The 18,241-nt window shown below is 39.4% G+C and overlaps 1 protein-coding gene across 1 annotated transcript in view; it reads left to right on the forward strand.

The window, feature by feature from the left end:
* Nucleotides 1-4,393, forward strand: part of PLPPR5 (phospholipid phosphatase related 5) — a 44,678-nt gene extending 40,285 nt beyond the window's left edge. Inside the window, exon 6 of the mRNA XM_066192387.1 lies at nt 2,192-4,393. Coding sequence (XP_066048484.1) covers nt 2,192-2,224 — 33 coding nt within the window. The 3' untranslated portion in view covers nt 2,225-4,393. The remainder of the gene's footprint in view (nt 1-2,191) is intronic.
* Nucleotides 4,394-18,241: the final 13,848 nt, after the last annotated feature.

The following is an 18,241-nucleotide window of genomic DNA, read 5'->3' on the forward strand; positions in this document are numbered from 1 at the left end:
GCTTAGCAGTTCTCTTTGAGGGCTTATTGAGGAAGGAGGATTTTCTTTCTGTGTTATTTTATCCCGTGCTCTGCATGTCTTCCCAGGATGGTGGCCTGCTCATTTTGGAAGTATAGCTGGCAGGAGTGTGAACCAGATTCTCCTTTCCCTAAATAATCGTTATCCACTCTTGAATTAATGCCACATGAAAGAGCATTTGGTTCTCTGCATCACAGACAAATGTGTGTCGCTTAGAGACAGAGATGGCATGTAGCAGGACTTGAAAGAATTGATTGAAATAAAGAGGAATTCTTTTTTTTCCCTCCAATTCCTCATTTTTAAACCATCTTTCTTAGGAAAAAAAAGTGAATAATTTTAGACTGAGGGTAGTTTAAATTGACAGGATGACTTTTGAGGTCTAAATAAAGAAAATGAAGTAAATAGTATGAAGAAAATGTCATTATAGCCTCACAGCAACTCCAGAGTCATTGAGTTTGCCCTCTGTATCATCTTTTGTATACTCGAGACAGAAGATGGTGAGCCAAACAAGATGTTTGGAGTTGATTTCTTTTCTAATTAGGAAGTCTAATTTTGCATTTTTTCTGCCGAATAAAAATCTGCAAGCAGTAACATTTGTTACTATTTTTTACTGAAAACTTTTTCGTAGAAAGTTGCACTCCTTTTTTCTAATGATTTTTTAAAAAAATCTGGGTGTGGTTTAATAATTGTTGTTTATTTAAAATACGTAAATTCCATTTCGGGGAAGAATATACCTAGATGCTTGCTGTTAAATAATGTGCTTTTATGAAAGCTGTCTTAAAATACAGCAAGAACATTGCTAGGGCTAAAATTCATATTGTAGGGGAGGTGGAAGAGAGCTTCTCCCCCTGGACCCAGTGGGGCACAGTGAGAGAGGGAGCAAAGCTGCCAGCCTGGCTTGGAGATGAGGGCATAAGGGGCAACTCTCCAATCAAAGTATTTCTAAGTTCCTCTCTCTAACGTGAAAAGATGCCTGCCTATCTCCCCTGCTCAGACCGGTAGACAAATATTCAGGCAGTTTAAGGAAGAACTGAGAAACAGAAGCTTACATGGTGGGCATTGTTTCCTCCAGTATTTTTTATGCTGTGTGAGAAGAGATTTTTCTGAAGGTCTTCCCTTAAGCAAAAAAAATGGGAGGTCCCACTCTCCCCAGGTTATCCACATGCCCCTCCTCTTCAGCGCACATCTCCTCTCTTCTGAGTTTAATCTGCCCCAGGAGGCAAAGTGATGAGAAAAATATGCAGTGCTTTGCTTGGTGTGTTACTCTCTGTGCATTTTTGTGCTTGGGAACCAACACATGGCTTAACATCAAGGTTCCCTTTACTAATTTCACCATGGCATGTTTTGTAAAAAATGGTGGCAGTCAAGGGTCCTGTGTGTCAAAGGGAAACATGCTTCCTCTGGATCCTGCACATCACTGTGTGGTTGCCTTCCCCTTCAGGTGTCTGCCGAGTCAATTGCTTAGGTTCAAGTATGAAAAAGTAGCCAAGTTCTTTGGGATGCTGCAGGGTTTTAGAGTTGCACATAGAATGTTCATGCTGCAAGGAACATCTCAGTGTTCTTAAGAATCATCCTATTGAAGGAAAGAGGAAAATATTCTTAGATTGCAACTGGACACTGGCGATTCTGAAAAAAAAATGTGAATAGGAGTTCTTAAATGCCAAATGTCACTGGATTTCAAGCATTTTGATACTTGATTCATTGCCATTGAGCTCATGGGGAGAAAATAATCTTTAAAAAATGAATATTAAAAATGTATTTGCACTGAAATTGAGTATTAGAATCTGTCATGGAAATTTCTGGCTATTTTGTTTTCAAATATGAAGAACATAGCAATAAAAGAACAGCTAACTCAATTATTCACATGTAATTTAAAATTAAACTTAATTTAAAACAAACCAAAGCTACCTAAAATTAAACTATAATAGAACCATCACACATCACTAGTTTGTTAGGCATACTTCCCTATCCAGTCTTTCAGCATTTAAGAATTGCTATGGGAGTGAGTGAGAGCACTGCCGTGAAAATCAATTTTATTTACCTTATCCTGCAATAGTCTCCTAGTACCAGGCTGCCTTTCAAGCACAGGAGGCAAAAGTTTTCACAATGGTGACTGCTGTCTATCTGTGTGGTTTTGTGATTTTTATTTGTTTGTTTTTCCTTTAACTTGTAGAACCACATCACGGCCTTTGCAGAAGTCACATGATGTTGATGCTGATGTATATTCACTCCATTGGACTTCATCTCTTTTCACAGCCCACACATGATATTTGCAGTGTATCAAAAATAAGAAATTTTTAGAAGTCCTATTTCTGACTTGATTTTTACATCACTAAAATGATACCAACATTTTGAAGAATTCTTAAATATTAGAACGTCACTTTACTTTCTAGCAAAAATATTAACTGTTTACTTTTATGATGGAATGGGACAAACTGAGCACTAATTATCTGACATTACCCTCTATTTTGGCTTCGCCTTGTTTTCAATGGTTCATGTACCTATTTCAGCAGTACTTTGTATTTTGATTTAACTTTGATTTTTAAAATCTACATTTTTAATTCAGCATGAACTTGTTTCCATTTGAGGCAATTTCAGTGTATAAAACTAGCAAATATTATGTTCTGTATGAAAATGCTGTTTGCACATTGTATTACGCTGTATTCCATGTAAGATATCATTCAAACAGTATGTTATATGTAAGACTGGTGCTTCTGCTTTTGAAGAGAAAAAAAATGCCAATTTTTACTGTAATAAGTATTGTATCATAATTAAAAGTTTATTTATTTGGATATTTTCCTGACATAATTGTAGTTGAATTGTTGTTTTGTAGTTCTTGAATGTCTTGGATGACATATATGTATCTAGGTTAAAAGAAATGAGAATAATATAGAAAGTTTGATCTTTGATATATTCTTTATTACTAATGATATCCCATGAAAGGTTAAGGGCTCCGTTCTTAGCTTAGCATATCTGATGGGAAGCCGTGCTATTCATAAACCATTTAAACAAAATATTCATGGCAGCCTGCATCTTCTCATGATTGTTGTACTCCCTGATACTATGCTGGGAGAATGGGTGCTAAGATAAGAAGAGGGTCACCAGCTTAGTGAGAAAAGTTCATCTGAGTTTCTACTCTCCATTTTCATGGAAAACTCATGGAAAAGCCAAAATGGCTCAATTTTTTTTATTTTTTCAGCCTAAGTGACCAGGACAGGCAGACTTTCTCTCTACAAAGCTTTCTATCTCTGTTTGTGTTTGAGGCACATTTTCTAAAAAAAAAGAGAAAAAAAAATCCTCTGCCAATCTGCGCGGTGTTGATGAATTGATTTTTCTTCAACATCAGCCAGTGTCACCATATCTCTGTCGTTGCTGTAAATACTCAGATTAAGCCTCCCCTTTGGAAGAGTCTTGCTTGACTATTCATAGTGAAGTTGTCCTTTAAAAATTGAGCACCAAATGGATCTGAATATTGTAAATACTGAAGACATTCTTAACATCTGCCAGAAAATTTCCCTCTGGCAAGAGCTGATAAAATGCTAGCACTATAGAAACATTGAGAATACTGTTGGTCAGCGCAGGCTGTTGAGCATTTTAGGCCTTAAATTTTCCAGAGTTCAGTGTATTTCCTGTGCATTAATCATTGTTAGAGTATGTTTGAAACACAAGGGTGAAGAATCAGGTATATTTTTTCTACGATGAATTGTAATGCGTTCTCACATAGTCATCAGGTAATGCCTGCTTTTAATTTTTGTTTTAACCTCTGCTTTCACTAAAATACAACTACCTAAAGAGTGCTTGGCAAACAGGGCAAGGCCAAGTCTTCTCTGAGTGCAATAGAGCATATGCCACGAAGTCATTGTGCTAAGCTGAGAATTAAGAGATTGGAGAAATATATCTGTGGGGAGAAAAAAACTAGAGTAGAGTCCTTAGATACAACTAGGTTACTTAGATGATTGAAAATCCACCTTTATTAGACTATCAACTGTGTTTACAAAATTGTAGTAGATCCAAAGTTTGTATCACCGTGTTAAGCTCACTTACCCTGCTCTTAGTCTAGCTAGTTAGGTTCCAAGGTACTAATGATTTCTCTGTGTGCAGATTTAAATGAAATCTTCACTCATTTTTGCATGGTAGCAAATCTGCATTTTTTATATCTGATTTATAAGATTACCAAGAGATTCTTTTATGTTAAAAGAGATGACTCTTTTTCAGTGTACTGTATATCATCAGCTTGTAACTGGTCTCTTTCTCAGGATCTTTCCCAGTCAAATATTTGGGTTAAATTTATCATACTATCTCTGTGAACCAGCAGTGAGAAAACAAAAAGAGAGACACTCTGCTGTATAATGTATTTTTAAATAAAAAAATTTTTCATTCATACGTAGTGTAATTTTTTAGATGTCTGCTGCTTTGCATATACTTTGGTTGATAGTGTGCATATAATGAAATTGTGATTTTATGTGAATTGCATTTGGTAACATATTTTCTCAATTAACCAGGAATCCCCACAGTTTATGACCTTCCCTTGGAAGTCACAGTTAATGACCTTAGAGGTGGTTCTGGTGAACTTAAAAAGCATAAGAGTAAGAGCTGTATTGCAGAGTCCACAGCCTGTTGGGGAAGGACTCTCCCCAGAATGTGGACCGGCCAAACTCCAGACACTTCTTCGACTGATTTTCAGAAGTGGCAAGAATTTGCCCTCCCACATCTGTAACTCTCCACTGCCCTGAAGTTTGGGCTTTACCTCTTCCATTCTGGACCCAAAAAAAGCTTTGAGTACAAACAGTTTGCCAAAACAAAAATAAGTTGACACCTAAATTTTTACTAAAATGGCTTTTTGGTGATTGCTTTAAAAAAAACCCCACTGATGAGCAAGCATCAATCCTCATTCAGGGAATATTCTGGTACAGAGCGGTTCCTACTGAAAACAGTGGTTTTGAATGCAACTGATTTTATTATTCTTGTGGACCTTTTCCCTGTGTACTTCAGTGAAACAGCTCTGCTCTATTTATAAATGAGATGTTTGAGAAGCATCCCTAATGTTATATGCTGCTGTGTTCCTAAAAATGGAATTTCTAAGGCATATGGGGACACCAGCTGGGCTCCTATCCATACCATTTTAGATTCTGTTATATGGATTCTGCTGTTCGTTTATAATCAGGAACTGCATAAGACATACGGTGATAGCATCCGGGCTCACATTCCTTCAGCTTTTAAAAATGTTAATTTTAACAATATATCTTAAAAGAGGATGATGTTGGTATTTTTTAGCTGCAATTTTCTTTGCTGTTTGCTGTTGCCTTCTAATTTTGTTGCTGCCCAAGATCACAGTAAGTACAACAGTCCATTTGCACATTATGTTAGTGGGGAGCTTTTTATACTCTTCTGAAGTCTAATTTTGGTATTTCTGAGGCTTACCATCAGAAAGCAGAGTGCATTACATTTTAGGAGCAGATAAACTGAGTCTGTTTTGGTCAAATACATCCCTGGCCATCTGCATAGCCTTGGCCTTGGGGACACTCAGGAGCATTTGCAGGCGGAAGGGAGAGCAGACCTCCAGACCTCTCTGCCCTGCAGCACCTCCTTCCAGGCACATCAAGAGCATTTTTACCCAGCTCTGCCTCTGACAGCTGCCTCAGCCCCAGCATACTGGATTTTCCTGCTGTACACCAGCATGAAAGTTTTTTTCTCCCCTCAAGCACCTCCGAGAGACTGGACAGATCATGAAGTGCACTACGAGCATGACTGCAGCTGGAGCCAGCTGCTGCCTGGTTCTCACTTGGACAAAGGGAAAGCTAAAGGAGGACCTAGTATGGCTTCAGCTTTTGGTCTTCTCCATTTTCTAGGCCTTTTGGTTTTCAGGGATTTCCACAAAAGAAAGCAAAGCAAATACTTACAGTCTCCCTGCCACTTGAATTTCTGCCACATGCCTAGTGTTGTGAAAGCTTTACACTTGCTATTGGCCATTAGGGACTTTCCAGTATAACACAGTGTTGCCTTTTTGTCATCCTCTCCTGTGTGGAAATGGTTGATAAAGCTTCTTAGAATTTCCAGGTTTGACCTGATGTTCGAGGAAGAGGACACTGTGAACACCCCAGAAATAGCCCTGCCAGGGTGGGAATTGAAGCCCTCATGTGACTGTATAAGCCTGGTTTTTGCTCAGCACTTGCCAAGTTGCCAGACCAAGGTACGACTCTTAACAGGTTTGTTGCTTGTACTAAGCTGCCTATATTTGCCTCATCATGAATCCTCAATCCCCTTCCAACACAGAGGATTAGGTACTTGGTTCCGTGGTCAGTACTGGAGATAGTTCTTTCTCTATAGAGAGTCCTAGGAAGTGCGGCACATTCCTGCATGAAACCTGCCCCCTGTGTCTGCTGATGCTCTCCTGGTCAAGCTGGAGGTAAGCAAGGTGTTGTTAAGCCTTCCAAGGTGCTTAGCTTCCACTTGCCTGTAACCGTCCCATGATCCAGGTGTTTGGTGATTGCTGTAGCTGGAAGCCCTGTAACCAGCCTGTGCCCAGGCTCCAGCTGCATGTTTTCTGAGAACTGACATCCAGTTCTTTGCCTGTGCTGTCCTTGAACTCAATTTCTTCCGTTCCAGTTGTCAGCTCTTGATACTACGTCCTGCTGTGAGATGCGATATTCACAAGACATAAGGGGAGCATGGCTGTTTTCATCAGCAGACCATTTTGGATAGATACCCTTTCATGCCTTCTACTCTGGTTTGTTGTCACTAGCTGTGTAAAACATTTGGAAGTAGGTTAATCTAATTTAATTAGGACTATTTAGTTCTGAACAAAAATTTACACCCAACAATTTTATTTGATTCTAACTAAACCACAACAAATCTCCAGCTAATTCAGATACACCATCCTGAATCGTCCCGTGTGGACAAGTCCCAAGCCTTTATTTTTTTTCTTTCCCCCAGAGTAGGGCTGCTGTTTTTAATATCTTCCCCTAGTGACTGCAGCCAGAACAGTAGGCGGCAGTCAGCTTCCTGAAGAATTACTGAATCCATCCTCTAAAACAGGGGTGTAGAAGCCCCAGTAAAGAACTTGAGTCCCCAAAACCAAATTCTTGGCACCAGTGTTCTCATTTGTAAATGTTCACAACAAAATAAATAAACAAAAAATAAGAAACCAAATCTTTTTTCTGACAAATTTCTTCCTACATACCAAAGTTAAACCTAAATGCATACGTTCTGCAGGTACGGGGAACTTGTTGTCATGGTGGCAATCTTTAATGTGGTTCTGAATGCAAGATCCTTAAGCCGTGAATTCCTAGGATTGCCCTGAAGTAGGCAAATAATCCTAAAAAAAGGGAGTGAACATGTCTACAACTGTAAAACACAAACTAAAGGGATGGCATTTCTATGTTTTTGAAATACCACAGTAGAAAAAAATGCTGCTTTTAGTCTGCTGTTTCTGCTAAGAAATCCTCTGCTGTTTCATATTTTTTTGCTACTGTTGCTTAAGGAAAAGCAGCTCCTGTTCCTTCCTTAGCAACCTCTATTTATAAAGTGGGAACTGACAAAGATACTCTATTCAAATATCCTAAAAATAAGTCTGATGTGGTGAGAATAAAGTGCTTATTTAGCAAAACAAAAGAAAATGCCCTTTCATTCTCTTTAAAGAGGTGATTGGAAGCTAATCCTAGTAGGAAACACCAGGAAGAAGATAAGACCCTTGCCTTTTGGAAACAGTTTACAGTGTTATCAAGACAAGGTGATAGATCTTCTTTAAGATTAATACCCTTTTTTTTTTTTTTCTTTTTCTTTTTTTTTTCCTTTTTTTTTTTTTTTTTTTTTTCTTGTCCCCTGAGAATTTAGAGGAAATATTGTATGGATGCTGGCTTGGATCATATAATCTTACAAAGAAAAACATAGACTGCCATTGGTTTTGTATTATGTGTATTTTGTGGAGTCTCTCTCAAAGCCAGTGAACACCAATAGAGGAGAAATAGAAGGACTAAACAAACTATTTCTTGTCAGTTGGAGGGTGAGAGATTCCCCACGCAGTGTCTTTTCAGGAAAGAAACCAAATGAGTAGGGAGAATTGATATCAGCTGATTATGTGACAGAATTCTGTTATCCTGGTCTCTCTCCTGTGGGAATGCTGCCTGCTTATATGTATGTTTCATTCAATTAACATTTTCCTTAGAGGAACAGATAATTGTGAGATGTTTGATTTTAGTTCTTTGTCAGGTTGAGAAGTTGATATTCCCATGGCATTGGACACTCTGCTGCTGCCTTTTATTTTCTGCCGGACGACCTGGCTTCCCTGCATATTGAAGGTAAAACACTATGTATACTGCATTTTAATAAAATTTTAAAAATTGACTTTTTCTTCAGGAGTCTGGTGACCTGCATATAGGGCTTAAAAAAATCTCTCTGATGGATGTAATTTCTTTTGAAATTTGGCATTGTAAACTCACTTCTACCTGTATACTGCTATAAACCTGAAACGAAAAGCTTCTTATTGTTGAGGGGAAGAGTCACTTCTGCGGGCTCAATGGAAGAGCTACAAATCTTAAACACTGTGGTGGAAGATATCACAGGAGTTTGCTCATCTGGGAGTCTTTATGACTTACTTCATCACATATGTTTTGATTTTCAAATGTCCCACTCACTGCACTGTGGTTATGGTTTCAATTGGAAGGAAGATTGTCGAGAAGCATACATGTTAACATAAAAGAAAACAGTACTATGGCTTTCTTCTTCATACTCATTAGCTTTTACTTTTACTCATTAGCTTTTTACCTGCATTACTGCCTTTTGCTACATGGCTCTGTGCCCAGTCTTCACTTTCTGACTCCCCTTCTGGCATTTGTATTTCTAGTAGATGTCACATACTGCTGTATCACACTGTGTAATAACCAGCAAGTGGATTGGACTTAGGCTTTGCCAACATAAAATTGCTTTTTTCAGATTCAGGTATGAATATAAAAATAGAAAAATCTGGTGTGGTACCAATTATTTAAATAGGAGGAGAGCAACAGCAGAAAATGAGAGTTTCAGAAGAAAAATGAAGGGTGGTGATGAAAATTTGGTAACAAATGTGAATGAGATAATTTCAGCTAGAGAGAACTCTGAATACAAGTGAGATTTCAAAGGCTACAACTTGCAATGACTTTATAGCCAGTGAATAAGAATGTCCTACACAGCAGCTAAAGCAAATAAATCATACTAGATTAATTATTGACACAACAGATCCCACGGGGAGTGGTCTGACAGTTACATTTATAGGCACAAATACGGCCTGTATTTGTGACCAGTCAGAAACTAATGGGAAAGCCAACATGTTCAGGACTGTGTGTATCATACCTTCTGCAACATGCCAGGAAAGAAAATTGGTCAGGAGAGACCTAGATAGTGCTCTTGTTGATTCTGGTTTGTTTATCTCCAGGTGGGAGTTGGGGAGGGGGGTGCTGGTTTTGTATCTTTTTATCATTTGCAAATTGGACAGCCACATTGTATCCTCCTGCTTTGAGAGGCAGCCCATACCCCACGCCGAGCTGGTTTGAATTAGACCTCAGATGCAGGCCGTCTGCTGCACCTCCAGTTGTACCTCCTCTCCTGTACATCTTTCCTCTGCTCTTGCCACTACTCCAGCTTTTGCTCACAGGCCATCAGCAAACAGAGCTTTTGCACTAGTTTTGAGGAGGACACAGGAGAGCTGCACCTTCCCCTGTCACTGCTGATCTGTAGCCAGAGCTGAGACACACAGCTGTGCTTCCTTCTACTGGGGTGAAAGGATAGCAAATGTCCTCAGCAGGACAGCGTGCTGTGGGAAGCCATGGCGTGGTCTTAACTGCTGCTGAGTGTTTGCACATTTGTATTGTTCCACTGGTATTGTTCTTCCTTACAGACTTGGTTGTTACAAGAGGCTGCAAGCTCACATAGTCAGTGGTTAGCCCTGGAATATGGGAAGGCTCTTTCACCTGTCAGATGGAGACTAGAATTATCATGAGAATTTATCAGCTGTGCCTCCCAGAAACTTCCAGATGTCCTGGAAAAACCCTTTTCCAGGACAGCATCTTATCAGTTTTCCTTATTCCCTGAGTATGAGCTCTGTAACAGATGACATCTTGTTTTTTTTATATGCCAGTTTCTTTTTCTTGATTAGTTTTTAAACTTATTCACTCTTCCATGTTGTTTTTTTATTGCTCTTATTTCCAGATGGTAGCATACATTAACCTGACGTCAAACATTTTCCATTTCCCTTCAATGCCATTTCTCTCTGCTGAGCTTTACACTTCAGCAGTGTTTAAGCATTTCATCTTCCTCATTGTTTGCTGTTGGTTTGCAGTTTATAACTTCTTAGAGTATGTCATAGACAAATACATACTCTTTGCACTTTTCAACACCTGGGCTCCTGGCTCCCTGTGGCAATGGTGGAACTGAAATTCTGCCAGGTGCTGTATTGTTGGTTGTAAGTGCTGGTTTCAGTGCAGAGGTACAGGCAAGGATAAATGTAGCCCTTTCCAACAGCAGGGAGAGACCTTCTGGCCTGGGGAGCAGTGTCCTTGTGACTCTTGGATTCCATTGCTGAGCACAGTATTTGCAAACCTGGAATGGTGGCTATAGCACAGGGATGCTCCAGCCGGGCCATGAACATGAAGGAGCAGCCAGGATATATGCACATCTTTTATTCTGCTGAAGGCTTAAAATTGAGGTTTCTGTGAAAGGGGGAGGCATGAAAATGAAATTAATTAATTTATTAAATTTAAAAGGAGCAAGAAATTTATCTAAATATTTAAAGAGATATTTAGATATCAAGATCCTAAAGGGGAAAAGTTGCTTACTGAATCCTGGTTCCAGCTGGTAGAGTGTTAATTTTCTTCCTAGTAACTGTATTTTGGATTGAGTATGAGAACACTGCTGGTGTCACATGATGGTTTAGTTGTTGCTAAGTAGTGCTTACTCTAAATGAAGGCTTTTTCAGTTTCCCATGCTCTGCCAGCAAACAGGTGCACAAGAGGCTGGGAGGGAGCACAGCCGGTACAGCTGACCTGAGTTGGGCAGAGGGATATTCCACACCAGAGAACGTCCTGCTCAGTGAATAAACTGGGAGGAGTTGGCCAAGAGCTGCTGATCACTGCTTGGGGATGGGCTGGGCATTGGTCAGATGGTGGGGAACTATTCTATTGTGGGTCACTTGTGTTTCTTTTGGTTTAGTCATCTCTTTTTTCATCTCCATTCTTCTGCTTGTTGTTATTATGTATGTTTGGGGGTTTTGGGGGGTGTTTTTGTTTTGTTTTGGGCATTTTTACTTAACTATTAAGTTGTTCTTATCTCAACCCACAGTTTTTACCTTTTTAAGGTTCTCCTCCCCTCCTCACTGGGGAAGACAGAGTGGGTGAGTGGGTCTATGGTACTCAGTTGATGACTGAATTAAACATGATAAGCACATCAGATGAAAAATTACCAGAAAAAAATCTCTGCCAAAAAGGGAGCTTTCCAAACATTTTACTGAAGAAACAATCTAAACTCAGAAAAATGCAAATAGATTTCTGCTTTTTCTGTGAGACTGAGCCTTTTGCTGTGCCATCCTATGCAGGAAATTGCAGTATATTATCAGTGTACAAAAGTATAAATTGACTGTATTTATAGATTATAGTTATGTAACAGGGGTTTGTTTTCTGACCCACTGTTCCCTGAATGGAGCTCATCATGATCACTATGAGCAATCAAGTGGAGTTTTGCTAAACACGGTTTTGCAGGCAGGACTTCCTGATATCAGCTAGATAAAAAACAGCAGCTGGGGGTGATGACTACGGGATCTATCATTCCCTTATCACATACCCATGCTCCTACAAAAAAATATAACCATATCAGTCAATTTATGGCCTGACCAGTAGGAATTTTGACTGTTGGTAATTGCATTACAGTTTCTAATTACAGCAGTGATTAGAGGCTTCTAGACAACCAAACTGACAATTTGGGTGCAGTTTGACTTCAGCTATCAGAGTTCTAATGTTTCTTGCTACTCATTTATTTCTGGAGAGGTCTAGAAGAAAGATCTGTCAGGCAGAGAGTGAGGGAACATCAGGAAAAAGTTCTACAGCCATGGGAGTGCATTTTGAGTAATAACATAGGGCTCCATTTATTGGATAAGGTACTCAACTTCATAGGATCCTGTAGCTATGAGAAGGTGCTATAGGAGGATTCACATTCATCATCTGTTAAAAGCATTTGGTCACTGTGGTATCTAAAGGCAACGTCATGGTAAGAGATCATTCTTTCATCCCAGTACAGTCATGTGCTCCCTGCCACACCTGCCCAGCTCACAGATATTCCTGAAGCACTTAGGAGACTCCGGAGAAGTGAAAGTTCAGTTTAAAGGAACTAAAGAATTTTTCTCCCTGTAATAGTTGTCTTCTGCACCTTTTAGTACCTGACCTCAGAGTTAGCCTAATGAACCAAAGATTGGGAAGTGGAAATGCAAGATCCTGCCAATGGAAAATCTTGGCTTGAGTTGGCACATGAGTAAACGAATGAGAATTGGAGGCAGACAGTAAAATTACAGGATAGACATTGAATTTTCTTTAAAATTTAAAAAAGAATCCATTTCTATGTTCTGTTGATTTACTGGATACTCTTATGACAAAGGCTACACAGAAGAGGCACAGCTGTATTTTCTCAAAACACAAATACCATTTAAGAGTTGTTTTATTTTCCTGAGTTCAGATTTCTTTCACCCAACACAACCCTAAAACAGTTGAAAAAACCTGAAATATATGCTTGCTTAAGCAGATGTTTAAAATGAGCAGGGGATTTTGGTTGGCTGGACATTGACCAATGTGGTGTCACCCAGGTAAGCAGAACACGGTTTGACTTGTTTTTCAGGAAAACCGGCCAGTTTGATCCTTATGCATTAGTTCTGATAACAAAGGGCCTGCTCCTTTGGCTGCTCTCCCCTGACTCTAATTAAAAAGTGTTTATTGCCTTGGGGACTCTACTCCTCTGTAAACTTGCCCTTTTCAGCAGCAAAGAAGCAGCTGTTAGATACTGAGCGCTGCTCCTGTTTTCTGTTTCTCTCCTCTCCTGGTCTCCATGTCCCCCCAGCTAGTAACAAAGAAGCAGGATGTTATAGACAACAGCAAAAAGATCTGAGCCAGTCTTTCTCTTCCCCTGTTTTTCGAAACTTTTGCTTTAAAGGTCACCTTAGTTGCAGATATGTTTGTAGCTGTCTTATTTCCTTTGCTAAAAGGAGTTTAGCCTGATTTGTCATCCAAGATCTTAGTCATTTGGATGAGAAAATCTGTAGTACATTTTGTATTCTGGCTAAGCGCCAGGTATATTCTGCCTGGCTTAATTTACTTAGTGCCACAAACAGAATGATAGAGTTTTTGCTTCCTCTACTTCAGTTTGGTGTAGTGTTGTTGTCCACCACTAAACCCACCAGTTCTAGATGGTCACTGGGCAAAATGGTTTTGGCTGAAAAGGCAAGCCCTTGGCCAGCCACACAACACCCAGCAACACAGTGCTGGCTGGGGGCCTGGCCTCACTAGCTTAGGGGATATTGTTGCCAAAGTCCCTGGAAAGCTTTCACAAGGATGACAGGTGCATAAACTGTGTCCAGGCTGGTTTTTGAGCGTGAAATTTGCCTTGCATTTATCTTGTTTGGGAAGAGTTTCATAAAGCAGGAAGAAGAACCATAAGAGAAATATTACAAGGAAAGGTCTGTCTATAGGCAGGAAGAGACATAGGTTAATTCTAAAAGGCATCAATAGTTTACTAAGTTTCATGCTTGCATATCCTCTAGGCCACTCAGCGATGCCTCTCAGGGTTTGGCCAAAGTCTGTGGATGAGATTGGTGGCTGAAACTTCTCACACCTTGGTATGTGTCTTACTGTAGAAAATAGAATTCACTGAAGAACAGTGAGGTAAATACATGAAATGTTATTATAAAGTGTGAAAGAACAAGGGGATAGATGGGGAATACATGTTGGAAATAGGGAAAGTGTGTTTAAAGCAGGATGTTCACGGAAAGCAGCTCATAAAAGAATGAGATGCCTGTGCTTTGAAAGTCATTCTTCACAGAGAAATCCCATTCTGATTTGTGTTTTGTATGGGGTTGTTCTTTATTATTTTGGAAATTCAAAAAAGTTCTCTAAACGCTTATAAGAAGTTACGTTACTTCTAAAAGTGCCTAATCTTACTTATATAGCTATTTTTATACTGATAGATCTCTTTTTGGTTACTGTAAGCTTGAATTTAGGGCTGAAGAGATGGTAGTAGAGTTAACTTAGGTGAGTTACAGCTGACTGTTGGTAGCAGTTTTAATTTTTTCTGTCTTTGGACCAAAGTTTTCAAATGCATTTTAACTTTCAAAAGTTAGTATTTTTTCAAAGGTATTAACTGCCCATATCTACTTGAATGTGCTTGCGTCTGGATGAAGCAGTCTAATATTAGGCTAAAAACTTGGATTTGGGCTTAATATGCTGGCAGTTATGAGCTGATGCTGGAATGATCCTATAAGGGTCAGCTTGAAAAGCTTCATTTTTTTGGCTGTATCCAGTGAAGTATGATTGCATAGGATGCTGGGCTGTGGAAATACATTACAGTGGGACAGACACAGTGAAGGGCTTCCAGACATGCTGAGGAGCTCAGCTTGAGGTTTTGGATTTCTCTCAAGCTCTTGCTGAGCTCATTGGACACAGCCAGCAGGAGCTGAAAGCAGTGAGTGCCTCATCACTTTGTTAGCAGGGGCAGATGCGACCCAAACAGTCCGTGCAGAACAGATTAGCCTGGAAAGATTCCCAGGAATGAAAAGTATGAAAGCAGGGATTATACCTCCTTCCAGCAGGGTGGTGGAGAAGACAGGCCTTGAATTCCCCTTTCCACCATGTGCTAGAGGACAGACATGGCAAGAAGTGCTCTCCTGCATGGAGTGGTCTTGCTTCTTCCTTCTGAGGTGTTTGTGCTGGCCACAGTGTGGAGACTGCCCAGCCAGCTCCTGCTAGGCCATCAAATAGTGTCTGCAGGAGGTTGTTTCTTTAGGTCGGGAAAAGGTGCTTATATACCAGAGCTGGGGGATTTGCTAAAGAGTCTGTAGAAATCAAATGTCAAATGCTTTAGTTTCTGATGGGAGTTCAGCAGATTTTGTGTGCCTGTGAAAAGCACAGTCTGTGCTGTTCATTTGAGAATTTTAAGTAGCAGATTCATGGGTTCTGAAGAGCCCTTTCTTGAAGTCATAGTCTGTGGATTTTTAAAAGCTCTTATGTTCCAAATTGGAATATCGCTTCTGAAGGAAAGAAATCTTTATTTTGCCTCTAGTGTGCATTAGGAGATCTCCCCTGTTCACAGAAAAGAGCTTTGCAATGTTCTGTTTGGGAAACATTGTTCTGTTGCACTTAGCACAAGCAATTTAGTGATTTTTCTGCCCCTGCTTGTCTTTGAATAAGCCAGAAAGAGAACAACAAAATTTTCCAATACCTCTGGTGTTGGCTTGAAACTTCCAGTTTAAATCAATTATCTTTTGGAAGAAGAGAGAAGAAAAAGTTTGGGGAGCTGAGTTGTTTTTTGGCATCTTATGCTGAGGGTTGGAGGTTTGGAGTTTTTAACCTCTGTGGAAACCTGGGGAAGTCAGTGGGAACCAAAAGCCTGTGACTTATCCCACAACTACTGAGCAGGCATCTAAGAGAAGTTACTGGAGGATGGCTGATCCTTCAGAGGATGGAGAACTCTTCCTCCGCTGATTGCTCACACATTACAGCATGGATGATCATTCACGTTTTCCCAGTGTCAGTTGTTTCTCTTGGTGGTAAAACAAAGCAATGACTCCTCTTGGCAGGGATGGTGATTTTCAGGGCTAGGTTGGTAACCCTTGTGAAGCTGCTGAAAAGGAAATATTTAACCTGCTCTGTGGATGTTGAACACCCTATCAGTTTCCCTTGCATCCTTAGTGGCTGTCACAAGCTATCAGGATCCAGTCACTGAAAATGGAAAATGTTTTTTCCACTATTTAAAGAATACATACTTAAATGTAATTTGTTAAATGAGGCCCTACCAGTGTTTCTTGAGAACCATGTTTTGGTCCAGGGCAAATTAATCAAAGTACAAACTACCGAATAAACAAATTTGAAATGAAAATGCAATCAGGTATTAACTTTGAAAGCACCAATGGTTCTGCTGTAATAAGTTTATCTTTGTGCCTGCAAGCAGTCATCTAATGGAAAAAAAGTATTAAATTGTGTTTATGACATATTATGGCATTTCCAGCATTTCATTGCATAATAATATTCCCATGTTAGAGAAAAATCTGTGTCCTTGCATTTAAGCATGAGAATGTTTCTCTGATGTTCAAGAGCTCATTTTAAAATGAAATTTTACAGTCCTTACCACCATTCATTTATAGAGCCTAGCAGGATTTTATTAAAATTACTTTCTAATATATTTGTGATAATTTATGCTTTGTCCAAACAATTGAACATGCAATTTAATTCAGAGAAGCCTGTGATGATTAAAATATGAAAAAACCTAAATCATGCAAAAGCTGAGTTTCTTCTGGAATGCAATTAATATAATGAAATTCGTTCTGAGATTAAGGATAGATCCTGTATCTATATCTCATTTTTGTAATTTTTTCGGGCAATGAGTTAACTCTATAAACTTTATTAAAATATTTTAACTTGATACAGTTTTTCTGGTTATAATTTTCTGGATTTTATGCAGCCTACCCACTGTGTTGTAATACAGTGTTAATAATACATATTTTCATTTTATTTGGTAATGTGTACACATTTAAAATAATGGAAGAACAGTTCTCCAGGACTCATCGATGATTCACTGCAGTGCTGCACAGCGTACTTGCAATTCATTTCTATTATCATCTGCAGCTGTTATAATGGTGCATTGTACATTTGCAGGCTGAGATCACTCGGAAATAAAAACAAGATTTAAAATATTTCCAAGTAGTAAATAAGCAAAGAATGATGTTCTTCGTGCTCTTTACTGCAGATGCTTTTACAGTTACTTCTAAACACCTCAGGACCTACCTAGTAGCTTATAGATAATAATATCCAATTAAACTATATAATTTTCCTCCACACATCACCTCACTGAAAGTCAGGTGGATGGGGAACCAAAAAGAGCATGCAGAGGTTTTGTTTTTGTTGATTCAGTGTCAGTAAATTCTCTCTGGTACTGGATTGCTGCCAACTGAATAATTTTCTTTTTCTTCCTTTTCCCCTTCAGGAGTTAGGAAACAATTTATTTTCTGTGGGGACTGGAACTAGAAATAGCTTTATTTGCTAGTAGTGATATTGGAAAATTACCCTTACTCAGTTATTCACCTTGCACAATTTTTACAGCTATTTCCAACATATTAGTGAATATTTATTTTAATAGTTATTGCTGACACTTGTACGAACTGTGTACTGTTCATAACTGCTTGTAACTCTGTCCACAGTACACCTTCTGTGCGTGTGGGTGTTATCACAGACTTATTTTTAATTCTACAAATGTCATTGTGGGCTTCTGAGAGCTAATTTTTCTACCCTAGTGATTTCCTCTGCCTCCTCTTTGCTCCTGCTGGGTTTGGAAGCAGACATGTGCTACGACTCAAGCTGTCAGCCATCCGCTGTCCCCTTGTCCTGCCACAGCAGTGCAAGGAGTGCCTGCTGTTCAATGGACACCCTCGGGCTGCGCCTTGGGGCTTGGGGCAGTCCTGGCACAGGCACTTCTCAGGAAATTACTGTTTCAGCAGGAATTGTGGCCCCCACAGTGTTCATTAGACATCTTATTGGGAAGATCTAAAATACTTATTGCAGAAATCACCTGCTGTTGCGAGTAAGAATGGTTTAGAAAAGTTTCTGATTGCAAGTTGGAAGTTTCTGAACTTGAAACTGGGCTCTCTGTAGCTGCCAATCCCCAATGTGCACGTTTTGGGACAAAAGTTTATTCTCTGAGGGTTTTTTTCACTAGGGACTTACCTTGATATTTAGCATTATTTACATTTTAAACTGTCCTGATTGAAAGTGGGAAAATCAGGAATGTGGCATTGTTTCTGCTTTCAGCCTGACTAAATATACAGATTCTTTATTAAAACAGACCCGTGGTTTAAGTTGTTTTGTCAAAGTGGGTTTTGTCAGTAATAAAATACAAAGTCCTAGCAACAGGGAACAAAATAACACAGACCCCTTTATGCATCCAAAGGAGATGGCTTTATTGTAGAAATCACACCCTTTTTATACCTTTAATCTCTACCCAACAT

This window comes from Chamaea fasciata, unplaced genomic scaffold, assembly GCF_029207755.1.
Source record: "Chamaea fasciata isolate MVZ Bird 193981 ecotype frontalis unplaced genomic scaffold, bChaFas1.0.hap1 SCAF_10, whole genome shotgun sequence".
Lineage (NCBI taxonomy): Eukaryota > Metazoa > Chordata > Aves > Passeriformes > Sylviidae > Chamaea > Chamaea fasciata.